General features: G+C 33.3%; 3 protein-coding genes across 6 annotated transcripts; all 3 read left to right on the top strand.

The window, feature by feature from the left end:
* The first annotated feature begins 3,734 nt into the window (after nucleotides 1–3,734).
* On the top strand, nucleotides 3,735–13,268 carry LOC127119728 (probable sphingolipid transporter spinster homolog 2). 2 transcript variants are annotated; one of them, XM_051050033.1, is made up of 16 exons: nucleotides 3,735–3,963; nucleotides 4,041–4,172; nucleotides 4,268–4,369; nucleotides 4,530–4,634; nucleotides 4,726–4,801; nucleotides 4,904–4,978; nucleotides 6,122–6,224; nucleotides 6,315–6,380; nucleotides 6,844–6,889; nucleotides 7,912–8,003; nucleotides 8,228–8,304; nucleotides 8,567–8,680; nucleotides 10,171–10,290; nucleotides 11,101–11,229; nucleotides 11,796–11,874; nucleotides 12,712–13,268. In XM_051050033.1, the coding sequence occupies exons 1-16, from the start codon at nucleotides 3,911–3,913 to the stop codon at nucleotides 12,825–12,827; spliced, it is 1,485 nt and encodes a 494-aa protein (XP_050905990.1). In that variant the 5' UTR covers nucleotides 3,735–3,910; the 3' UTR covers nucleotides 12,828–13,268. The 2 variants fall into 2 exon arrangements, with proteins under 2 accessions (XP_050905990.1, XP_050905992.1); XM_051050035.1 differs by lacking the exon at nucleotides 11,796–11,874.
* On the top strand, nucleotides 12,872–16,790 carry LOC127119729 (mitochondrial carnitine/acylcarnitine carrier-like protein). Of its 3 annotated transcripts, none has more exons than XM_051050038.1 (3): nucleotides 12,872–13,078; nucleotides 15,619–16,010; nucleotides 16,096–16,790. In XM_051050038.1, exons 2-3 carry the CDS (start codon nucleotides 15,619–15,621, stop codon nucleotides 16,595–16,597), a joined length of 894 nt encoding a protein of 297 aa, XP_050905995.1. In that variant the 5' UTR covers nucleotides 12,872–13,078; the 3' UTR covers nucleotides 16,598–16,790. The 3 variants fall into 3 exon arrangements, with proteins under 3 accessions (XP_050905995.1, XP_050905994.1, XP_050905993.1); XM_051050037.1 differs by lacking the exon at nucleotides 12,872–13,078 and adding an exon at nucleotides 13,986–14,185; XM_051050036.1 differs by lacking the exon at nucleotides 12,872–13,078 and adding an exon at nucleotides 14,000–14,430.
* A 640-nt stretch (nucleotides 16,791–17,430) lies between these two features.
* LOC127123436 (uncharacterized) lies at nucleotides 17,431–19,212 on the top strand. The gene is made up of 4 exons (XM_051053654.1): nucleotides 17,431–17,568; nucleotides 17,652–17,816; nucleotides 17,920–18,117; nucleotides 19,039–19,212. The coding sequence occupies exons 1-4, from the start codon at nucleotides 17,491–17,493 to the stop codon at nucleotides 19,210–19,212; spliced, it is 615 nt and encodes a 204-aa protein (XP_050909611.1). The 5' UTR covers nucleotides 17,431–17,490.
* The last annotated feature ends 6,883 nt before the right edge of the window (nucleotides 19,213–26,095 follow it).

The raw sequence follows: 26,095 nt of genomic DNA on the forward strand, positions 1-26,095 counted from the left end.
AGTGGGAGACGAAATATGGTAAGGTACCAAATACTTAAGTGATTTTGGGCATATTATAAGATATGGGCCAAAATACACTTAAGTGGACTTTTTAGCTTGAAGCCCACACAAGTGGTTCTATAAATAGAACCCCTTGGGTAGAAGCATTGTCACTCCAATCCACTCAGACAGAAATTCAAGTAGAGAATTGGAATTTTGTTTCCCTCTTTCTCTCACTCAAAGCCTTCATTCATAACAGCTAGCACTGCGATTGAAGGAATCCGTTCGTGTGGGCTGAGTAGAGACGTTGTCATCGTTCAACGTTCGTGATCGCCCCGTGGATCTGTATCAAAGGTTTTGATCATTATCAGAGATATGCACCAAAGGTTTGAATCGCCACAAGAGGTAACAATTCTATCACTGATCATGCCCATTCGTAAGGATCACTAAATGGAGAAATTTATAAATTCCGCTGCGCCTTGGATGGCATTCTCCTACACTTTTCACCTTTTCTTGTGAATTGAGACTTTGTCATCTTTCCAATTAAACAAGATCTGCATGTCTCATATGATTCATAATCAAAAGAGTCCAAGAGTCCATCTTTATGGAGTTTGGAAATGCGTTTCTCATTTATGTGGCCTAATCGACAATGCCGAAGGTAAGTTGGATTTAACTAATTAGATTTCATCCTTTTAGTATTAATGTTATAAATAGGCATTTCAAGATCAAGGACATATAGTCCATTGTTCATTTGTGCAGTAACATAGAATATATCATTCAAATAAATTGAACAACAATTGTTCTTTATTATAAATGAAAAACCAAACTTGTCCAAACAAGAAACGGAAATAATATTCCTGCTAATTACAGGTACATAATAACAGTTCTCTAACTGAATTATTAAACCACTAGGTAAAGTCAATACATAAGTTCCTACGGCTAAAGCAGCAACCTTTGCTCCATTGCCAACTCGTAGGTCGACTTCACCTTTTGCCAAATCTCTACTCCTTTTTAGTCCCCGCACATTTGTACAAATGTGAGAACCGCATCCCGTATCTAATACCCATGATGCAGAAGTAGATAAATTAATTTCAATAACAAAAATACCTGAAGTTGAAGTCTCTACTCCATTCTTCTTATCTTCTAGGTACTTTGGGCAGTTTCTCTTCCAGTGTCCGGTCTTACCGCAATGGAAGCAGGTGCCTTCTTTTGCTATGAATCAACAACATGAGTACTATCACTCAATTTTACCTGACCAAACTTCAAGTAATAAAGGTCATCCATCATCTTAGCCAAACCAATATTCTTCATAGTTCCTCTTTCCTGTATAGTGCATGAATCATCTTCAAACACTATGGTACTATTGTTTTTCTCAGATAATCTTGACACATATATTACATTAATGTTAAATCCTGGTAGGTAAAGGACCTTCTCTAAGACTAGCTTATCATGTAATTTGACTTTTCCACCTGTATGAGCTTGAATGTTGGTTCCATTTGGCAAAGCAACAAATATAGGAGGAACTAATTCACTATATGATACAAACCATTCTATAGAATTACAAATATGACATGTTTCTTCTAAGATCCATTTTCAATCATCAATTTTGATTTTAGCATCATGGTTAGAGTATTTACCCGCTCCTCATGCAGAATAACAACTATTACTTTCTCCTCTAACCATATTTTTTGCATGCTTGGTTCCATATAGATTGTTTCTCTCAAGTAAAAAAATCAATCCATTGAATTGATCTTTGGTGAATGATGCTTCCTTCATTGACTTTCATCTTCATTTCTGCACCAACTTCTTGTGTATCAGATCCAACATTGTTGGCATGTGTATTTCCTCGAGCAACTCCCCATCTTGGTGGATAACCACGCTTTCTATAACACACGTCTACCGTGTGATAATTCTTTCCATAATATATGCACACCTTTTCTTTGAAAGACTTGCCTCAACCTCATACTCCATAATATATAGTGTATCCTCTTCCTTTTCCAAAATTGCGGTTAGCCCCACCAATTTAAACTAAATTTGCCAATGCATCTGTTTCTTTAACTTTGAGATCAGGGTGACTGTTGGCTCCATAATTTTGCTTTCTTTCTTTCTGCAACACGATAGACAAAACCTTGTTGATTGTTGGTATATGCTTCATCAACAAAATATGAGATTTAACATTTTGGTATTGCTTATTCAATCCCATAAGGAACTGAATTATTTGATCTTCCTTCTTGAAATTTCTTTCATTGCCCATAGCAGCACACACACATGCATGTAAACAAGTAAATCAATGCATGAGCCTGAATTGATTAAGTTCCTCCAATAAAGCTCCAATTTCAGTAAAAATACTCATAAACTTTGAGGTCACATGGCTTGAAATTCAAGATGTCTTGGTACAAAGCAACTACATAAACTATTTCTTCTTGTAAATACCTCTCATTGAGACCATTCCAAACGTCTACGACGTTTTTTATGTACACAAACACTTTCAACAATCCATGGTTTCATGGAATTAATCAGCCATGAATGCACAAGATTGTTACATCTCTCCCATGCAAAAAGTTGAGATCATCTTCTCTTGGTACCATAATCAAACCATTAACAAATCTGAACTTGTCCTTGGTGGCAAGAACACGTTGCATCCTCTTTATCCATCCATGGTAGTTGAAATCCCTTTCTAGTTGTAGTGTGACACAAAGATTCGATTTTCCGATATATGTATGTGGTAAGGATCAAGCGCAACATATGAATTCACATTTCTGCCATTGTTATTGTTATTGTTCCTCTCCATTGCAGGCACACAAGATAAATGAAAAGTTGGTAAAATCAGGCTCTATGTACCATAATAGTAAATTGAATGCAATTTGAGAGTGAATGGAATTGTGATTGATTCATTGAATTGAGAGAGCAAAACTGACTAGCTTATATACATGCTATTGGCAATTACAAATTGGTTAAAAAGTATTAACATCCTAACAAACTATTCTAACCAACCTAACTAGAAAAATTGATAACTTGTATAACAAGTAAGCCAGATGCAATGCATAAGAGATAAGAACAACAATGACAACTTGCATAACAGGTTTCACATTTTCATCTTCTACTCTTATTACTATTATTAAAGAATCTTTTTTTTTGGACCTCCTAAAATTTGGGCCTTGTGCAATAGAGCTTGCTGCCCTTGTACATGGCCGACGGAGCTAAATCAAAAGATGACCAAAATTAACAATATAAAATTTCTATGAATAGTTTGACATAATATATTTTTGGGTCATGCTAACGAATGCACCCGAGACACCCTCTAATGATTCTAAATAGCGAAAATATTCTTTAGAAAAGTCAAATATTTTAATTTATGATGCATTGAATACACATATTTAAAAAAATAACTTACATTTTTAAGCTCTTAAAGAGTCTTCGTAGAACATTCACTAATATTTTTCTTTATTTTTTTTAATTCGAGAAGAACTAATCAAATACTTGAAATATAAAAATAATGAGATATAAATTATGTCACTATGAAGTATGTTAGAACCGAAATTAATAGAAATAAATCAAATAAACATCAACTATTACTTGTATATAATATAACACTAAATATGGTAAGTGATAATGGTTACAAATCAAATTCTATAAAAAATTATTGATAAAGTGATAATTGACTAAAATGAAAAATACAATTGAAATAGAATTAACTCATTTTACAAGTAACAAATTTATAGTCAAAACATCTCAAAATGTAAAATAAATTGAATATAAATGAAATTTTTGAACAAAGTGAAATAAGAAAGATGGAATTGTCAATTGTAAAATATACAATTTGGAGCGGTTTGTACTGATTTTAGAGATCTTTAGCGTCACGATACAATAAAGAAAACTTGAAGCCAATACTTACTTCCAATTCCAAATCCAAAATTCCAGAAGTTCGAAAATGGTTCCCAAATCTGCTCAAACTACCAATCCTTCTTGGTTTACGCCCAAAAGGTGAACCCTACTTTCGTATTTCAATTCATCTCCACCTTTAGAATTTCAGAAAATCTAATACATCATCGTGATTTCAGGCTTCTAGGTATATTTTGTGTCATAAACTTGATTAACTATGTGGACCGTGGAGCTATAGCTAGCAATGGTGTTAATGGAAGTCTTGCAACTTGTACTGATTCTGGTGTTTGTACTTCCGGTACTGGAATTCAGTATGTTCCATTATTCCTTCACCTTTTCTTCAACCTGAATTATAATAATTGTTGGTATTTATCTTGTTATAGTAGCTTGGTTTTTCACTTTTCAGGGGAGATTTTAACTTGAACAATTTTCAAGATGGAGTTCTTTCATCTGCATTTTTGGTTGGACTTTTAATTGCTTCTCCAATATTTGCTTCTCTTGCCAAAAGGTTAATAATTGCTTCAATTTTTATGCGTTAAAGGTAACATCAAAGTGTTTAAGATTTAGGGTTTTTATGTTATTTGATTTGATGTGTAATTTAAATACATAAAATTTATAGTGTAGAATGTTACATGTGTCTTCAATCTAATGCATTATCATGTTTTCAGTCACAATCCATTCCGCCTTATTGGTGTTGGATTGTCTGTTTGGACAATTGCGATAGCTGGATGTGGTAGCTCTTTTGATTTTTGGTCTATTGCAATATGCCGAATGTAAGGGAATATTTTAGTGCTTTCAAATTTTCAAGCACTTCACCATTTTCTCATGCTATAGAGTCGAGACTGACAACGTTTTGTTTCACAGGCTAGTTGGTGTAGGCGAGGCTTCCTTCATAAGTCTTGCTGCACCATTCATAGATGACAATGCTCCTGCTGCACAGGTTTGACTTATTTCTCCTTTCCAATTCAGAATTAGTTAATAATGTTTCTTTATGAATATTGAATGCATAGGTTCAGCTTTTTAGTGTTTTTACTGATGGCAGAAAACAGCATGGCTTGCTACATTTTACATGTGTATACCAGCTGGAACTGCTCTGGGCTATGTTTATGGTGGATTGGTAAGATATATCGCACAATCTAACTGTGTTCAGATGGTTTTTATTGTTTAATTTGTTTGGTCGTGTGACCTAATTGTTTTCTTTGTCATGAACTCATGTCAATTTTTTACTATATCTGTTAATGTAATGTCTCATTTGTGTGTGTAAACTATTAACTAAATATAGATATACATATATGTATGTAAGTAAGTTCCATTTGAAGATTCATTGGAACTTTAGTCAGGAAACAAAAAAATTAATTGAAAGATAGAAACAAGTCAAAGGAATAGTAGTGTATTACTGAAAATTGTACAAGAGATTGGAACATAATTCCCTGAAGGGTTCCCCCTTCACAAATGGACTCTCCTTTCACTCACAATATCACACGTACAAAATGTCTCTTTCTATTCTAGTCTCTCCTATTTATACAAAATATCCCTTTCCATCTGACTACTTAATTCTCACAACTACTTACCCGTCCCGATGCCCAAACATTGTGGAATGTTGAATGCTACTGAAATTAACTGTATAACAAAGAAAGACAAAAAAGGTGTGCTAAGGCCGAATTTATAGATCAATCTTCTACCGTTGGTCCTCTTGCAAATTTACATGCAAAACATCATCTACATGTAAAGAAAGCAAAAACCAATATACCCTAGGGAGACAAATTCTCAAGAAAAAAAGAGATGTCTGATGTGAAAGGGAATGACATTCCAAAGGAAATTGGTCAATGCAATGCTCTATTAAACCAACATATGAAGACCGTAACTCCCTTCTTTCTTAGGACAATGGCATATTTCCCAAACATCATGTAGTCATGTTCCATATCTACAGTACCTGACAAGAAGAGTACCTCATAATATTTTGGTGTCTGTCACTCCCCAACTGTGATACAAAAGATATATGGGTAGTGAAGTGTTTGTCTTTGAAAAGATAACCGTGGTGATTATAGATAACATTTGCAAATACTTGAGATCTATTGAGTACATTATCCATGTTCTTAATTTATCATGTAAAAAAGGATATCCGTGAGACTATTTTCAGAAGAAACTGTTGTTTTATCCTTATATAGGAAGGCTGTATATGTGGTCTAACGGTACCTTACCTTTGAATATTGTTCAGTGCGATAATGAGTCAGCTTCAAACTTTCAAAATGTTGTATAGGTTGGAAGCCAATTTAACTGGCGTGTTGCATTCTGGGGTGAGGCAATTTTTATGCTTCCTTTTCCCATATTGGGTTTTTTAATAAAGCCTTTGCAGTTGAAAGGTAACCATTTACTCTGTTTGATGCGTTTCAGAATTCCCTTGATTGTTTTAATCCTCGTAAAGTAATTCACTGTCTGGTTTCTAACAACAGGATTTGCTCCCATGGAATCCAAGCAGGCACTAACATCTAACGAAGCAAATGCTTCAGAAAATGGAGGTATGTCTAAATATTTTGTATACTACTTAGGTAATTTATGTTCGATATTTTGTTAGGTATCTTTTTGAAAGTAGGGGGGGGGGGGGGGGGGGGCAGAGTAATTCATGGTGTATTTGGTTTCTGTTTACATTTTTCGATTTTAAATACAAAAGTGCTTCCAAGGTTTCCCCATGTTTTATATTTTTGATGTTTTGTTTGAGAAATAGTGGTTTTTTTTCAGTCCATGTACAAATATTTGAATACAAAATGCAAAGTAAAAAATGCATTGCTTTTATAGTAATTATATCATTCTTATTTTTTTAATGTTATTTTTCGTTTTCAAGGAAGAAGCTATGCTATATATGTTAGTCAATCATTCAAAAATTAAAATAATTCCATTTATTTTTAGTGTTGTATGGTCACTTTTTTCTTCTGGTACTAAGTAATTTCAATACTCAAAGTTAGAGGTTTCCCTTCTATATAGCTGATGGCATGCTTGTTGTAGATCAAGCCTTTATCAGAGGATCCAGGTGAGTTGCTCTGTTGCCTTTGATTTTCTGATTTTGTCTGTTTCCTGCTTCGAATCCCAAGCAGAGGAAAACCCAAAGCAAAACTTTTTATGATGCACAAAGAGGAAAACAAAAATAAAATTAGAGCAGAATTCAACTACCATTACCCTAAATTGAATTATTTATTTAATCTTCGGTGAGTAAACAGTCAGTAGCCTAAATTTTCATCGAGTGAATAGGGCCATTAACATAATATTTTTATTTTTATTTTTGAAAAAGAGAGAGATATAGTTGTGGTTATATTCATAAAATTAAAACATTTCACACAAAACAGTCATGGTAGTGACCCTATTACAGGCTGATAACCTTGTCAGGACTCAAGTCAGACTGAAAATGATAGTATGCAGAAAGACAGACAGTCAGACACAAACACATATACACATTGACAGGCACATGCATACTCACATGACATACTGGAATTGAGATTCTCTCACCTGTTAGACGGTTGCTTTTCTGTATTAAAACAGAAATGAGAAGAAAATTGTCTTACATATTACATAATCACATATGCCCCCACTTTCACCCCATGCTACTTTCAAAGAACTTTTCTTATAAACTGTTTTTGCATAGTATGGTTAAAATCAGTTTTACTCTCACATGATGGGCGCCCCTCAGTATTTTCAGAACCGGATCAGACGGTTCAACTGGTTGAACTAGGAACCGCCGCCGGTTTACTTAACCACAGTCAGTTAATAGTTTGTTAAAATCAGCGTTCAACCGGTTCAATTTTTACACAAGAAAGCCTATTTTTTTAATTAGTCATCCGGTATTGTGGTTCTAGGGATTGAACCATATGCACTATGACCCTGAGGTCTCACAGGTTCGATTTTTCAGGCCGGTTTTAAAATATTGGCTCCCCTTCTAAGGTTCAAGTAAATTTGAGACCACCTTTATGTTTATAGTCAAAATAGATTGGTGATCTTGTTTCCTTTTTGTGATCCAAGAGATTAATCAAAATATTGTTTTTCCCCTATGATTGCCAGCTTAACATCCAACTTGAGGAATCAGTTCACCAGATTCTCAAAAGATATGCAAGAGCTTTTGCATGACCGTGTGTATGTTATAAATGTTCTAGGTACTTTTTCCTTTTCCTTACCTGCGGGTAATAACAACCTTTCTCTATTTGTTTCTGGAACTTGAGGTTTATTAAATAATAATCGGGAACATTATCCTTATAGTTTTATCGACCATAATTCCCAATTATTTGAATAAGTTTTCATTTTTGAGAATTTCAAGATGATATAGTCAATTCCAAACTGTGTTATTTTTTACCTTACTTCAGAATTCAATCATTGCCAGGGTACATATCATACAATTTTGTCATTGGAGCTTACTCTTACTGGGGGCCAAAGGCTGGATATAGTATCTACCATATGGTATTTTCATATGTTTCCCTTCAATAATTTTATCATATAAACTATCAATATAAGTTATTTGCCCAAAAATCCTTTATTTAAATGTTAGTTTTTTAGATTTTGTTTTTTAGAGTCCAATGGAGTTTGATTTATCCATCTTGTCAACCAAAATTTGGAACCAGACTTAGTGGTCGTGTTTTCCTCAATATTATTTGTTTATACTTTGGGACAATTCCAGCATTGCTGTTGGGAGTGCACTTCCCTGACAGTTCTTTTTTAACAGAGTAATGCTGACTTGTTGTTTGGAGGTATTACAATTGTTTGTGGGATATTTGGTACTCTAGCTGGAGGCATGATTCTTGATAAGATGACTTCAACAATCTCAAATGCTTTCAAGGTGACATAATTAATACTTAATACTCTCTCCGTTCCTTTTTAAGTGTCGTTTTTGTGTAAACATTTTGTTTCATTTTAAGTGTCGTTTTGTGTAAAAAATTTGTTTCATTTTAAGTGTCGTTTTCAAAGTTCAAGGTAATATTAATTATCATTTTGTTAAAATTGCCCTTAGTTATTTATTAAAGAGAGAGAGAAAAAGTCATATAAATTAATAATAGTTAAGGGTATTATAAGTAAAAAGATAATTGTTGCATGAAAAGTAGTAAACTTTATTAACATTATTGGTATGCATAAAAAGTAAAAAAAAAACAATTAAAAAGGAACAGAGAGTACAATATAAAGCAGGTATTTGATTGAAAACCTAGAGTTACAAAGAAGGTATATTGCTTGGATTTAAAATATATTTTGATTCTTGATCTAGATGCAAGAAAACTATTTTCACCAGTAAAAGTAGTATGTGTGATTTCCTGAATTTAGTGTCAATAGTTGTAGCACTTTTGTATCTTGTACATGAGGCTTTGTCATCCACATTGTACATATAAAACAGAATTTGTGTTTGTATTTCTTTGATTAAGATGAAACAGAGATCGCTAGTGAGTTTGTATTTCTTTGATTAAGATGAAACAGAGATCGCTAGTGAGTTTGTATTCTTGGGGTAGTTATTGATATTGAAGAATGAAGATAATTCTCTCAAATTTTATTAACATCCTCAAGAATTCTTGTGAATATTATTACAAAATATTCTTGTGAATATTCCTGTATCATATATATTATTTCCTTATTTAGTTATTTCTATTTTTAGGTAATCTTTTTATTGTTAGTATGCTGTAATTAATGTATGATCCCTGTAATTATTTTTGGACTTTATCTCTACCACTATTTAAGAGAGAGATCACTGCACAAATAAATATAATTGAGAATTATTCTTCTCTCATTTGCTTCAACTTGGCGAGCAGATCTTTGTAGTATGAGCCTCTGATTCACAATGGCTGATAGTTCCTCAGTCAACAATGAAGTGGAAAGTATTATTTCCAAAAACACTCTGCCTCCAAAGCAAGAGCAGAAAGGTGTTAAACATGATGATTCTCATTCAATCCAAATCACCTCTTTTCGACTCAATGGGTCGAACTACTTTAGGTGGTCTCAAACATGAGACCTTATATTCCCAATCTCATTGTCTTTAAATGCCTTGAAACAAACACACAACAAGTTTCTTTGTATGAAATTTTGCTATATCCCATACTTGGCGCAACAATAAGAGTTGTTTCCATGTAACTGGAGGTCATGAGTTTAATTTGTGGATTCAGCCTCTTCTAAATACAAGGAGAGGCTACACTACAATAAGCCTTCAATAGGTTTAAGCCTTCCTTGGATCTCTCCATGGTGAGATCTTAATGGCACCAGGTTGTTTTTTTTTTCAATAGTTCATGGTAATTTTATGCTATGTTGTTTGATTCATTTCTTCTTTGGCTTCTTTTGTTACAATTGCAGCTTCTTTCTGGAGCAACATTTCTAGGGGCAATCTTTTGTTTGATTGCTTTCCTTTTCAAGGGCTTGTCTGGTTTCATTGTCTTCTTCTCTGTGGGTGAACTGCTGATATTCGCCACCATGGTACTTTTCTGAATCACTTACTGGATTACTTTTATTATCTTAAAGTGTTCACCTGCTTTTTTATTTGCTGAAAGTTGCATTCTATTGGTTTTGTATTGGATTTTATGTTGAGAATTGAGGTTGGTGCATATTTTTTGTCATGGACGAGTTTGCAGACAATTCTCTTACCCCTTGCATGAATAGACAATTCTCTTACCCTTGCATGAATAGACTAAATCAAATTGCAACTATAGTCCAAACACGTGTTTGTAGTCTATTTTGGATTTCTTGCCTTAAAGTGTCCATAGCCTTAATTTCGACTTAGTTATTGCTCTCAACCAAGAATCTAATCATTGGATACTTATGTTGTCTGCTTTAATGATGAGACTGTATATACTTTCTTTTGAGGGGTTGCAGACCGTAGATCTATAGCACAATTGTATCTTGGCTTTAGACATCTTGCTTTGGATTGCTTGATTCACTCCACATTGTAATATGTGGTGCCAGAGGTTTTTTCTTTTTTGGTTTTTAACTGCTTTTTGCTTTCATAAATAATTACAAACGCGTCACCTTGTTTTCACTTACTTTGTCAAATATTTTATAGGAAATGATGATAAAATAACATTAATTTCTTGTATTATTGTACCTTGTTATGTCTAGGGTGAAATGTTAAGTGGTTTAAAGTTTTTAATATAAAGATGATGGTGAAATGTGCTATGCTGTTAAGAATATAGTTTACTAACAAGTTTTAAAAAAAATGGTGTGCTAAGAATATTGATAGTCAGTCTCTTTAGTTGATATTTGGTTGATGGTATAGTACTATTTTTGCAGGCTCCGGTAAATTATGTTTCTCTCCGTTGTGTAAAACCAAGTTTGAGGCCTTTGTCTATGGCAATCTCTACTGTGTCAATCCATATCTTTGGCGATGTCCCTTCCGCACCACTTGTCGGGATCCTGCAGGTTGGACCTTATTTCCTAATATCTTTGTCGTGTTTTGGTGATTTATAACAGGATATTATAGATAACTACCAGCCAGCATACATGAGGTTTATTAGATGATTATTTTCACTTGTAGTGCTCTAGTGAAGTTAATTTTACCTACTATGAAGTTTAAGTATGATCTGTTATCAGAATGGGTTTATCTTTTTCTACTGACGTTTGTATTGTCAATCCCATGTCAGTAGCAGGATACGTGTTACACCTGGTTTGATTTTTCATAATACTGTTTTTTTAGCCGTGTCTTTCTAGTGAAGGAGTTTCAACTTTCAAGTCTTACTATGCTAGAGTAGAAGATAAACTAGGTTGATGTAGAAGATAACTAGCCGTATGCCCTTTAAAGATCTATTGCAAAAGTGTTGGAAAAATTAATGGCACGAACGACAGTAGTTTCTGTTTTGCATTTTGATGTAGCCATTGTCCAGATTTGCTGACCTGAATATTCTTTGCATTATTCTTCCATTTGTCTTTATTTAGAGTCTTATTTTAAGCATGATCTCAACTCTAAGCACTTCAGTTTTTATTCACAGGATCATATTAACGACTGGAGGAAAACATCTTTGTGTCTAACATCTATTTTCTTTCTTGCTGCTGGAATATGGTTTGTAGGTAAGCAAGCACCAATGCAGCTTTAATAGTAATTTATTAGTCATTCATCCCTTTCTTTATCTCACGACGGGAGCTATAAGTCATCAATGCAAAGAAATGTCAATCCTGGATACTCGGTGATCTCATTCTGTAAATAGCCTGAAGTTTGAACTGTGTTCCAAATTTATTGTGGTATATGTTCATAAAGAACCCTATTGAGTGTGTGGAAACTGAACTCTACTACCCTGCTGCCGCTGCAGCAGAGAAAATTAGTGTTAGGTGAGAAATTTTGAAATAAAATGGTGAAAAGAAGAAAAGAGAGAGAAAGAGATTCAGAGTTGTAGAGGGAGCAATAGAGGATCTTCCACGTTTGTGAGTTGGTCAGTAGCCCTAGCTGGGTATATACATTTGGGTAAATGATCAATTTAGTTCATAAAATATCACTCTCTCCAATTTAATCCTCATAAATATATAAATATAATAAGCAGTCCCTAAAAGTATATAAAATTCGTCAATTTAGTCTCTGCTATTAAGATGTTAGGAACTAAATTGACGGGTTTTCATATACTTTTAGGGCTAAATTGATGGATTTCACATACTTTAATGATACTTCTTATTTGTATACTTTAGGGACTACATTAGATAAAGTTTTACTTTAGGGACTACATTGGAGAAAGTTTTACTTTAGGGACTAAATTGATGGTTTTTTTATATAAGTTTTGCTTGAATACAAATCATTGTTGGTTAAGCACACCAACAATTTGACGCCTGAGATCAAGAAAACTCCAGCTACTAATCACTTGAAGAAAGTTAAACATATAAATGGATTATAGTTACTGAATCATATAAATTCTACAGGAACCTTTTTGAAAAGTAAGGATCTGTTGAACGAAGATGATGAAGACCAATCGACCACAACTCTAATAGGGGAAAGGAAGCCATTGCTTGAAGCGAGCAGCTCCAGTCAAGCCTAGTTTCTTACACTTTTATTACCAACGACATGCTTACAATTTACAAATTAAAGTATTTTGGTTTACCCTCATCAGGTGAAAATCGGTAGCATCTTTACTCTAATAGTCAGTCATACAGAAAATGGTGGACAGTGTTTTTGATACTTGTTGGTTAAGAGGATATTGGAACAATTTCAGTACATATTTTCAAGTCTTGCAACCACTCATCATGATCAAATTGTTGTTTCCACTCCTCAGAAGTATTTTCAAGTCTCGTAAGTATTGCCATTCTCAAATCTCAAGTCTTATCATGAAAAAGAAACTAGTAGTGGATATTTGTTATTCCATGTAATTATTGTAATTAAAGTACCGACTTTAAAGAAAAAGAAAAACTAGCCGCAATGTGTACTTGCTCAAAGAGTCTTGTTTTCTATACAATTCTCCAAGCTTTCAGGAACGATCAAACTGCTTCCTATTCTGAAAATACACCATCACAAGGATTATTGTATAAACATGTCGGATTGTTCCTTTTTATTGAACGTTGCTGAACAAAATTATTCTTATTGAAACAGCTTATGAAGAAACTTCATAATTCGTACTTAAAAATTAAGGTTCACACCTTACAATTTCTTTATTAGGAAATCAAATTTTTAGGCAATCTTTCTTTTGTGATGATCTTTTTTACTTAAATTTTTTAGTACCTTCAAATTTGTTTATTAATAAATTAATATAAAAAATACTGGTCTTATCTATACAAAAAAATTACTTTTTAAATTCATTGGTCCTATTTCTTTAAAAAAATTACTTTTCAGATTTATTGAATAATCAATATTTTTTTTTATTAAGTAGTTTAGTAGCTGAAATGTATCTTATTAAAGATGAAGTAGGATGTTGTGGATTTGAACAAGCGTTCATATATTTTATTAAGTGAATTAACTAGTTGTTTAACTCTTCATCTATTTTTTAATTTTTAATTTTTTTTAATTGTAAAATCTTTTTATAATGGATGTATTATAAAAAAGTTTGCTTTTTATTTGGACAAATTATAGACAATATAAATAAAATCAAAGGTAATAATAATAAGAATAAAAGCAAGAAAGAGAGAAAAAAAAGAAAGAAGAAAATGATGTAAATTTCATTTGACACTAATTGTCTGGAACATGAAATATGGAATCAATTTCATAAATGAACAGTAAATTTGGTGATTGTTTGGAATTTCCTTTTTCCAGATAAAAAAACAAGATAGACCATTTGAGGCTCAAATAAAACACAGAAAAGGGAGGTTAGGTAAACATAGTTGGCGCCGAGACAGTGTAACAAAACTCTTGTTTTCCTTAAAAACAACGTTTTGGAGATGGACACTTAACATATACCAAAGCAAGGTTGGTTAAATACTCAATTATAATAACATTTGATTCCTCTGTGTGTGTCCAGTGTCCACTATTAGTTAACTCTCATTCGCTAACATAGTCGCTATCTGACAAATCGTGTGTGTATTGGGTTGCTAAATCACCCTTTTTGCGATTCATCAAAATTTCTTCTCTTTATACCTTTCTGAATCACTGGCTAGCAATAACAACCATTCTCTGTTTCATCCTTCTGCTAAAAGACATTACTCTTAATCACGGTAACATTCTTTCTATGTTTTAAAGTTTTTTTTTCTTCCCTTTCTTTTAGATTCATAATTATACTTTATCATATTATTCTACCTTCAACTTTTTGATCCAAGGAAATAACTTTTGTTGTTTTGGATCTACCTTAGTAAGATGTTCACTAGTTTTATTGCTCCATTTTTCACCCTTATGTTGGAATCCTTGGATGACCCCACTTTTTGATGTTGTTGATTTCTCCTATAGATGGGTATGTGAAAAACTTGCAAACACCCCATTCAGGAACTGGTTTTCTGTATATATGATTCCTATGTATATAATTGAAGACCTATCACACATGCCAATTTTTCATTACGAACATGTATTTTCCAGATTACTTAAATTACTATCAATGTGATTATCTGTACGAGAACATTAAACATTGTATTTTGAGACATGAAACATCATGTCGGGTTTCAACATTTTGTTTGCTATTTCACATGCATTGTTCCTTAGAAAGGTAATGGAATGAAAAAGAGTACTGCACATATTCATGGCCTGTACTTTTTCTGGAACTGTATAAGCTGTATCTATGGATTGGATTAGGGTAAATAAAACCATTCTCCATAGTGACCTTGTTCCAGATACAACAATGGTTGCTTAGTTATCTAGGTGGCCTAGATGATGATTTCACTGGTTTGTGATAGTGCTTCATACCTGCATAAGCATGAAGTTAATCTTATGACCTTTGAATTTTTTTTTAAGGCCTTGGTATGTATTCTTGTTTCTGTGTTTTCAGTTGCTTCGGACGTGTTTTATAACTTTTTTGAGCTGTATCTTTTGAATGTAATTGTGAGGTATTCTTTGTGTGCATTTTTAGTCTGAAATTGTATGCTAATCTTGTGAAATTATTGATTAAAGATTTCCATTGATTTAAGAAAATAGTTTATGATATGTCCATAAACTGTTTTCCTGCATGCTCCCCAAGATATCTTATGAACACAACTTATAGCTTATATGAAAACAATCTGACTATATTTTATCTTTTGTTATATAATAAATTCTTATCTAAAAGAACTTATATCATAAACACTTAATTATGTTGCTTATCCAAATAAAACCTTAGTCTTTTGAATGAAGTCAATAACAAGCATATTTCACTATAATTATATTTCCTATTACTTCTCTATCTCATAACTTCAACAAAATTTTTGTTTTCTTTTCAGATGGGAGATGTGGCTAAGGACCTTACTGCTGGAACTATTGGAGGGGCGGCACAACTAGTAGTTGGTCACCCATTCGACACCATAAAGGTCAAGCTTCAAAGCCAGCCTACACCACTTCCTGGCCAGGTTCCGAAATATTCCGGTGCAATTGATGCTGTCAAGAAGACAATAGCAGCTGAAGGTCCAAGTGGCTTATACAAAGGTATGGGAGCACCACTTGCTACCGTAGCCGCCTTCAATGCTGTCCTATTTACGGTTAGAGGCCAAATGGAAACATTGTTGAGATCATCTCCTGGTGATACCCTAACAATAAACCAGCAGGTTGTTTGTGGAGCTGCAGCTGGACTTTCTGTTTCCTTTCTAGCTTGTCCTACTGAACTGCTCAAGTGCAGGTTAGCCGCCGCCGCCGCTTATGGTGTACGCAAAATCGTTATAGTTTTTCTAACTAAATATTCTGTTGTTACATGATGAATACAGGTTACAAGCACAGAGTGCGCTTGCTGGTTCAGGAACAGCAACATTGGCAGTGAAATACGGAGGACCAATGGATGTGGCCAGACATGTTCTCAGATCAGAAGGCGGCGTGAGGGGTCTCTTCAAAGGCTTGATTCCCACTATGGCGCGTGAAATACCTGGAAATGCAGCAATGTTCGGCGTATACGAAGCAACAAAGCAATTAATTGCAGGAGGCACCGACACCTCAAAACTTGGTAGAGGCTCTCTGATGGCTTCCGGAGGCTTGGCCGGCGCTGCTTTTTGGTGTATGGTTTATCCAACTGATGTTGTTAAGAGTGTGTTGCAAGTTGACGATTACAAAAATCCAAAATTTTCTGGTTCAATTGATGCTTTCAGAAGGATAAAAGCTACCGAGGGAATTAAAGGGCTTTATAAGGGTTTCGGTCCTGCAATGTTCAGAAGTGTTCCTGCAAATGCAGCATGTTTCTTGGCATATGAGATGACAAGATCAGCTTTGGGATGATTACTTAATAAGCAAGTTTCATAGGGGAGTTTATCATTGAGTACCATGAATGCTCAAATATATATTTTATTTCAAATCCTACAACATTTTTATTTCATGCATTGCAACATTGCCACAATGGCTTGTGTTTATTGATTACTTCATGGAATGATTCTTTAACCAGTGGTAATGAAAGCAACCTTTTATTTTAAAAGTTGTTCTTAAAAGCTCATATATAAGAAATTTCTTAAATTTAAGATTCTATACGACTAAGATATATATACAATAATGTTTACTGCAGAGACATTCACGCAGAGGTGAATTTGAAATGAGTCGAATTTGATTCAACTTGATTTAGCTTAAAAAACTATACTCAAACTCGGTCTAATTTAAGATATAACTTCAAACTCGATTCATTTCAAGATAGTAAAAATAAGATTCATCTTGTTTTCTAGTTAGATATGATCAAATATTCCAAAATAGGAGTATATATAATTAAGAGTGTTTTTCAATTCATCTCTATATGTTAAAGTCTTCAAAAATACATATAATTATTATAAGGATGCATCTGAGTTCCGTTAACAAGACATCCGACTACGACAAAAAAAAATTCCTCCGATAAAACTCATATTTTAGAATATACCCAAATAATAAACAGAAGCTTTGGGCCATAAGCCCATAATTGGTTTTGGTGAACACAATTAGTCTTGGTGATATCCAAAAGAAATTGTCTTTGCCATGTTAATAGTAACAAGATAACAAACAAACTAATGTATGACTAGTGAGGTGTACTCAAAAAACAAGGGAATGAGTTGATTATTTCTTGTGTGTCATAATAGATCATGAAATAAATCACTACATATATATACATATGTAACATAACATATCACATTATTTTTTGTCATAACACAAACATGGATCATCAAAAACTACTCTCTCATGATTCCTCTTCCATCCCTCTCATTGCTAGACTCGATCATTTGGAATTCATTGTGAGCAATTACTTTTCACTTATTGAAACCAATTTTAATTCTCACATACTTTTTCTTACACTTTTGTTTTTTGTTTGTGACAGATGAAATATTTAGAAAGAAAACAAAGATGTGGAAACAATGTTGTTAATGGGGGTGCTGATAATAATAATAATAAACAACAATCTTCTGAATCTTCCATTAAAGAAGATTACTTTAAAGGAACATTGATGGATCGTGTTGCCTCTCTTGAAAACAGGCTTTTTCAGGTGTAACTTTATATTTCATAATTTAATGTTACAAAAATGAATTTAATTATTCTATAGTTTTCAATATTTTTTGATGTATATTAACTTGTTTGTTCATATGTAGCTTTGTGTAGAGATGGATTCAAGTGGAAGCTCAAATCCTCTGTCTGTTGCTTCCACACAAGCTTCTGGTGAGTCTTCATCAAGCCAAGGATCCAAGGGAGAAATAAGTTACTCATTTCCAACCTTCAACAATGTCCCTAATCATAATGGTGACAAACAAATAATGCCTCACAATCATAATAACACTACTCAATTCAAGGTAATTCATCAATCTTATAGTGTCAACTATGAAAAAATACGTTATATACTCGATCGATCCGATTAAAATGTCATCAACATTAATGCAGACAAAAAAAATCATAAGTAAATATCAAATATATGTAGGGGTGGCAAAACGGGCCCGACCTGTCGGACATGCCCGTTTTTCCCGCACTTTAGTGCGGGACGGGTCAAGGATTTAGGCCTTCACCCTCTAATGTGTCCGCCCCGTCCCGCCCCGTTTTTTCCGCGGGCACATGTATTTACATAAATTTTTGTATTTTTAGGCTTAAAGAGTGCAGTGTCCGCAGACTTTCCCTGTCTCGCCCTCACTTTTTTGCGGGACGGGCCTAAATTTTGGGCCCACATCCTCAACTATGACCGCCCCGCCCTGTTTTTTGTGGGTTTTTGCGGGGCGGGTATAAACGGGACGGGCATGCCCGTTTGCCACCCCTAGATATATGTCTACGATTTTTTGTGTTGTCACCACTCACTAAATTTTATACACTTTTTCTTATTAAATTAAATTTTATGGTACTATGAATGCTTAAACTATTTAACATTGGATCTTTGTGCTATTAAGACAATGGTTATTGGTTACTACAAATAGTAAGCTATTGTGGAACATGATAGAAAAAAATATAGCACTATGTCTCTTTCACCAAAATAAAAAAAACAATTTCACTAAGATATTTAGAATACTATATAATAGTTTGAGTTTTGTAGTAGCTAACATGAAAATTTATTGGGTGGCTAAAAGTCCACATTTTGTGCTAAAAAAAATCATGTGCATCATGATGAGAGAAGCTTCTAGTATTTTATACAAAAAAAAAGAAGAGAATATTCTTTTGCTAGAAGCTTCATATACTATATTACTAAAAGCTTATGTAAGATGTTATTTTAATAAAACTGAATGATGCAGGAAAAACCAGAGATTGTGGAAGAGCCTCAAACGAAAAGCACATGTTCTAGTAATAAGCAACAAGTGGTGGTGGCAAAGAATAATAAAGGGAAGAAGAGTGAAAAGAAAAGCAAAAGTGAAAAGAAAATAGTGCCTTCTATTAGTTGGCCACATTTAAAATTACTAGGCTGTTAATTATTTGATTAATTAATTAATTAATTAATTAATTAATTAATTAATGGTTTTAGTTATTAGATATTCATATGTTGCTCTTTTAGTAGTAGTACTATTAATAATAAAGTGTGTGAGGTTGAAGTTTTTGGTGGATTCATTAGTACTATTATTAGTATTTAATTTCTTTGTTTAAATATAATTTTTAATAGTTGTTTTTTGATTATTTTAGTTGAATTATTGGATGATGAAGGGTGTGATTGATCTCATGGATTAAAGGGTTATGGATTTAATATATCAAAGAAATCGTGGTGATAGAGCAGCCACAAATTAGGAGTTGGAATGAATAAACTAAACAAAAACTCATTAGTTTTATCATATAAAGAAAGCAATAAAAGACTAAAGACAAGTTCATGATGGTGTCTAAACTACTAAACAACATGTATATACCAAATCTAATGGTTGGTTTAGTGGGACACCATATGTTGTGGTTTTGTTAATTTTTTGTATTTTTTTATTTGAGTTACTCTAGAAATATTGTTTATTGGTGAAAAATAGTTTGATTTTTATTAAAAAAATAAAAATTAAGGAAATATATATTTTTTAAACTAAACTACATAAAATTGTTGGTGCTTAGATTTGAAGCATGTCAGTTCTTTACATATTTGGATACGGAAGAAAAGTGATTTAAAAATAAAAATAAGGTGTTTAATGAATAGATATTATTTCGGTTGAATAAATGGTTGTAGTAAGAAATTGTTACGAAATGTATATTTTATAGTAGTGACTTCATTTGAGACTTGATTCTTCTAAATGATGAGACTTGACAAAGCTTCTTTGATAGACACTATCGTGAGGTTGGCTTTACATCTTTATCTCACATAAACATCTTCATCTTGATAGAACATCTTGATCATTACTTATTCTTTTCAAATGAAGACTTAATATTATACCGTTTAACATATAGTGTTGTCATCATCAAGATGAATAAACACTAAACTATATTTTTTTCCTTATCAGGACAAATATTAATGAACGATTTATCATGTTAATACCCTATGATAATTCTTTTTTCCTATCAGGTATATCTTTGAATACATCTTTGTATGAATCTCTTGAGGTCTCTCCCATTGACTTTTCAAAGTTCCTCCAAATGATGTTTCCTCTAAGATTCTTCCGGATGTTAATTCTTTAAAAAAAAATTCTGATGTTGATTCTTCATAGAATCGTTCATTTACTCTGATAATTCTTTCAAACAAAATATTTAGTGTTGATCTTTCAATCACTCTTCAAGTAGTCTTAAAGATGATGAAGATTCTTCAAAAGCTCTTGAATTATTTTTTTCATCTTTCAGAAGTTGTATTATCTATTTGAGTTTCAAGATAATTTCCTCCTTTCTTGGATTTTTTCTGAAATTCAACACAAACATGTCTATGCTTCGAATGAGGTATTGAATTATATTTCTGATACCAATTCTTGAGTCTGAGATATTTGTTAGACACATAGTACCTAAAATAAGAGTTTCAATGTTTGAGAACCATTTGTGAAGATGATTGTCACTTTTACTTGTAACTCATCTTCTTGGATATGTATATTCATTCTCTCTTGTTTGATCTCAGGAAAATCTCCATGAACTATTTCAAAAGTGTCTCATACTTCCTTGGCAGAATCATAATTAAAAATAAAAAGAGCTCTTTAGTGCTTGAAGCACTCATCATCAAATATTTAGCTTTAAAACCGAGTTAGGCTTTTCTGTAAAGTTGAAATCTAAAAAAAATAACATTCAGATACGCACCTAAAGAATTGTGATATAATTATTAATATATAGTGTCCAAGTGTGAGATTGTTGACATATTTCAATAATTATTACGTGGATATATATATATATATATATATATATATATATATATATATATATATATATATATATATATATTATATTTCAATAAATATTATATGGACATATATATTTATATTAATTATATTAGTTATTTTATCAAATTAAGTGCCTTAATCGATTAAGTAATCAAATAAAGTTAAAAAATTAATTAGGTTTCTATTTTAAAAATTAATTAATTAATTGGTTATGAGTTCAAATATACCATTTGCTATTACCTGTTATGAGTTTGACATTCTCCCTCACAAGAGTGAGTCCCCATCCTATAACAAGATCCAATACCTGATCCAGTTCCTGTTCCCCCATCAAGTCGAACCATTGCTTTGATACCACTGTTGGAGAGTTCGAAAGAGTCGGGAGCACCAACAAGACTAATGCTCCAGGACCACAAGAGAGTGAAACCCCACATCTCAACCAAAAACCTTAAGGTGTTAGATAAATGACTCATCTCTCTCTTATAAATCAAATATTTCAGTCATTCATAGGCGATGTGAGACTTGAACCACTCATACTTGCACCAAACATTCTCCGTCACAAGTGTGAGTCCCCACATCCTATAGCAGGGTCCAAGAATAACATAATCCGAAAATAAACAAAGCATAGAGAAAAAAGAGTAACACAATCACAACGCAAGAAAATAACGTGGAAACTCAAAAATCGAAAAAAAACCACGACCACTGTCAATAGACAACTAGAGAATAACATTTTGTGAAAATTATTAAAATACATAATATACCATCAACTAACTCAGTCTCCTAGTACACACATCCTCCAAAACAAATATTTACTAAATCTCAAAACATTCAAATACAAGAGTATAAGAGAACAAATAAAGTCATATACAAACTTAAATTGTTTTGGACTGTTGCGTCTTGTAATGAAGAATTTGAATCCTATATATAGTCTTGGACACTCTCTTCCTTCACAAAATTAAACAATGTGGGTTTTCAAAGAACTTGTATCGTATATATAACATTTGACTCCCTTTCCATTCACAAAATTAAACGATGCGTGACTTCTTCAACATGTATATATTCAATCAACCCCAATATTTGGTTCACATATTCATCCTTTTCAATTTATAACGATTTTGAATTTGCATTATTCGATGTATTTTATCAATTTAAATGAATCAATATCATTTTTAATAAAAAAATTTTAAATATCAACTTGTCGATTCTTTAATTTTATACTTATTTATTTAATTATTTTATTCTGCACTAAATTATATCTTATTAATTTGTTATTGATTTAAATCAACAAAATTTTCTTTTATTTATAAAGTTAAATAAAGAGAATAAAATTAAATTGAAATCAGGAACATGAGAAGTGTAAGATTAAAATTATCGTCATGGACTAGATCATGTATGGTAAAAGAAAGTTAAATGCTTAGCTGGAAAATCCATGTAATGATAGGGACATCCATCTTTCTTCTCCAATTTAATAAAGTTTTGATATTTATATTTTAAAAATTTGTTTTTTTGTTTTGTTTTAGTTCTACGAATGGACAGTTTCTGGTTGTGACATGATCATTTTTTGTTTTATTTTGGAGACTCCAAACAACTTTTTAGTATTAATTTAAGCAACAATTGAGTATAGTTATATTTTTATTTTATAGAATGAAACAATGATAATCATGAACTTGATGAATTGATCTAATATATTCCGTTCAATAATTAATTTCAGTTTATTTCTAATAAAAAATGTTATCATCTTACCAACATAATGTGGTATATCCTTTAAAAAAAACTATATAATTTGATACATATATTATATGTTTGACTCTCTTAACATATTTGATTTAAAATTCGATTCGGATCTGACGCTTATAGAAAAATGTTTCTTAGGAAATATAAATATTTTATTTTCAATACATTTCAGTTATTTTTAATCATTAGTAGTTGCAGTTGTGTGCATAAATATATTGATTTTCTAAGAAAATCTTATCATTTGAATCTAGTAGGTTATTATTTTTGCTGTTAATTAAATAAATAGTCACACTAATGATTTGTTTCAGAAAAAAAAACTAAACTAATAATATTATTATTGATTTCTTTTTTTAATACGTCAAGTTAATTTTGTATTAAACTTTAGGAGGAATTAAGGTTCAAATTAATGTCAATTCACTCTAAATGATTTAAGGTATAAAAGTCATCTTATGAAATATTCAAGATACACTTTATGATCTCTATTTATATTGAATTTTGCAATGACTCGAGTGTTAGAGTGCTAATTTTGCAAATTCATCCTTGTGTTGCGGTATTAGAGATTAACACCATCTGTCCAAGATTCTTCACCATCAACATATACCTAATTATGTTTCTAGAATGGAACAATGGCGTCATGTGGAAATTGACTCCTAATTCCCGCAAAAATTCCACGAGCAAATCATCTTCGATCTAAACCAGATCTCTAATGGAAGCATCAGAGGTGGAAGTAGCAACTCCTTCGCCGCGTCAAAGAGATCCGTTGAATCTTTCGATTCACTCTCACACCAATTGTCATCTATCGACGAGATCCACAATGTCGCGACATCTAGATCCTCCGCCATAATGCCTTTCTCCAATGACGATTATCGGAGAACAACAACACAAAGTTTGACTAGCGATAAGATTTCAAGATCGTGAGAAGATCAAGGGAACTCCAAACTTTGACCTGTCGTTGATCCTATATATCATTGTCGTCGATTATACTCTGACGGAATTCCTCGTAGATGACATAAACTCTTTCAACCTCCTATACATTGATACTTTGAAGCAACTAAGCCTCGGAAAATCATATATGAGTTAGTATCAACGCGGAGATATATTGGTCTTCAATTATTCAGTAACTTGTCCATGCGAAACGGTAGATCTCACGATGCCGTTAGGAAAAGGATTGCGTGAGAGAAAGGTAACCCTTAACTTCCTTGTAATTTCGTGTAGAAGTGCATTCAGAGGTATCCTTGGGGGATTTTGGAAAATCTAGATGTGATAGCTTCCTCGATCCACCTGAAGATAGCATATCATTACATGGAAAGAAAGTTGGTTGTTGCCAGCATCGACCTTAAGGAAGCAAGGTGGATCAAATAAATTATCCTTAATGACATTCCCGTGTTGTCGATGGAAGTAGAGGAAGGTCCCGGGAATATCAATATGTTCGACCTAAATGCCTTCAAAGGTAAAGTTAGGCCCGTCCCAGACGTTGATTTCGAGGCCATCCAACTCGACAACAACCCAAATGGTCAGTGAAGATAGGATTCGATCTTCCTTTGGAAGTAAAATCCACATTAATCATACGCCTCTAAAAAAACACAAATATTTTTTTTATATCAACACACGAGATTCTTGACATCGATCTAACCCTCGCGCCCGCTACATATCCCAGCAACGAACATGGCAGTCCCTAAAGAAAGATGAGGTCATCGCAAGCACAATGAAAGGTCAAGTATGAAGTAGAGATTATGGGAATGTCCCTAGTTGAAGAGATGGGGGCATATCACATCAAGTTGAAAACAGGCTCCCAATTAGTCGTCTATCAGATAAGAGAGGAGACCCAAGCCAAAGATCTGATATTCCAACGGTACCTTAAGCTAGCTACCGAGAAGTTGGAAATCGCTAATGTATAGTGGGAATAAAACACTCGCACCGACGTACTCTCCCTGTTAGTCAGTACGAGAAACCCCTGGATTAATCACTCTTTCGTCCAAGAGACTAGGAAAATCCTGATCATTGAGTTCTCGGGGAAGATAGTGTCATCCATAAACTGTACCATCTCACCATCTGGGATGTCCCCAATAGGAGAGTATATTGAGCTAGAGAGTCTTTAGTTTGATCTATCCAATGCTACCATGGTAAATATAAGAGCTAGTGAGTATACCGTGATCAGATAAACTTTGTATAAAAGAGGCTTATTTACATCCTTGCTGAAGTCCTTAGGGAAGAAGGAAACCTTTTACGCACTTTTAGAAGTACACGATGAGATAGTCGAGCAACATCTCCTTGGCCAAAAAGATTTTAAGAGAGGGGTATTTCTGGTCTACCATGGTTCAAGACACCTCGGAATACGTGAAGAAGTGTTACCATATCAACGACAGGGGGAGGCCTTCAACGCTCCATCCACAGAGTTACATGTTCTGACATCACCATGTCCATTCCTGCAATGGGGACTGGACATCCTTGGTCATTTTTCCTCTATGTTGGGGCAACTAAAATACTTGATCGTAGCCATGAATTACTTTACCAAGTGGATCGAGGAAGGAGCATTGTCAAACATCACGACATCGAATGTCCTGGAATTCTTTAAAAGCAACACATTGGCTAGATTTGGGATCCCCAAGACATTGTGACGGATAATGGAATTCAGTTTAGTGATAAAAGTTTGAAAAGCCTATTGGAGGAGTTAAGGATCAAACAACACTTCTCTTTGGTCCCAAAAGAACTGACAAGTAGAATCGGCTAATCGGGTGCTAGTTAGAGGTATAAAGCAAAGACTAGATGAGGCCAACGATAACTAGGATGACTATCTGCTACATCTTTTTTGGGCTCATTGTACAACTCCGTAGTTGACTTTTGGAGAAACTCTTTTGGCTTACGTACAATATTAAAATAGTCATTCTAGTGGAAATTGAAGAACTAGGTTAAAGGACATTTAACCCTTTGTCGATAGAAGATAATAACATAGCAATCATGGGAGCGGTTGACCTTTTAGAAGAAAAAAGAGGTTTCTAACCGCTTTCACCAGTGTCTTCCTCAAGTAAATGATGACCTCCAAGTACAACCGGTGTGTCCAACAATAAGAATTCCAGATAGGATATTTGGTGCTCGAAGAGCTGACATATGAGGGGAAAATGTAAAGAGATGGAAAGCTTGCAGCAAATTGGGAAGGACCATACCGGGTGCAAACCAACACCGGAAAATGAACCTACGTCTTAAAATCCTTTGCAAGAGAACAAATACCAAGGACATGAAGCATCACCAAACTAAATCAATATTACAGTTAAAATGGCCATGTATCTATTTGTTCCACTCT

This window comes from Lathyrus oleraceus, chromosome 2 (genome assembly GCF_024323335.1).
Source record: "Lathyrus oleraceus cultivar Zhongwan6 chromosome 2, CAAS_Psat_ZW6_1.0, whole genome shotgun sequence".
Classification (NCBI taxonomy): Eukaryota; Viridiplantae; Streptophyta; class Magnoliopsida; order Fabales; family Fabaceae; genus Lathyrus; species Lathyrus oleraceus.

Excerpts from the sequence above, each read along its gene's own strand:
- LOC127119728 (XM_051050033.1), top strand. The coding sequence starts at position 3,911 with ATGGTTCCCAAATCTGCTCAAACTACCAATCCTTCTTGGTTTACGCCC. Across the intron at positions 4,370-4,529 it reads TTTGCTTCTCTTGCCAAAAG|TCACAATCCATTCCGCCTTA; the intron begins GTTAATAATTGC and ends TCATGTTTTCAG. Across the intron at positions 8,681-10,170 it reads CAATCTCAAATGCTTTCAAG|CTTCTTTCTGGAGCAACATT; the intron begins GTGACATAATTA and ends TTACAATTGCAG.
- LOC127119729 (XM_051050038.1), top strand. The coding sequence starts at position 15,619 with ATGGGAGATGTGGCTAAGGACCTTACTGCTGGAACTATTGGAGGGGCG. Across the intron at positions 16,011-16,095 it reads ACTGAACTGCTCAAGTGCAG|GTTACAAGCACAGAGTGCGC; the intron begins GTTAGCCGCCGC and ends TGATGAATACAG.
- LOC127123436 (XM_051053654.1), top strand. The coding sequence starts at position 17,491 with ATGGATCATCAAAAACTACTCTCTCATGATTCCTCTTCCATCCCTCTC. Across the intron at positions 17,569-17,651 it reads TCGATCATTTGGAATTCATT|ATGAAATATTTAGAAAGAAA; the intron begins GTGAGCAATTAC and ends TGTTTGTGACAG. Across the intron at positions 18,118-19,038 it reads ATAACACTACTCAATTCAAG|GAAAAACCAGAGATTGTGGA; the intron begins GTAATTCATCAA and ends TGAATGATGCAG.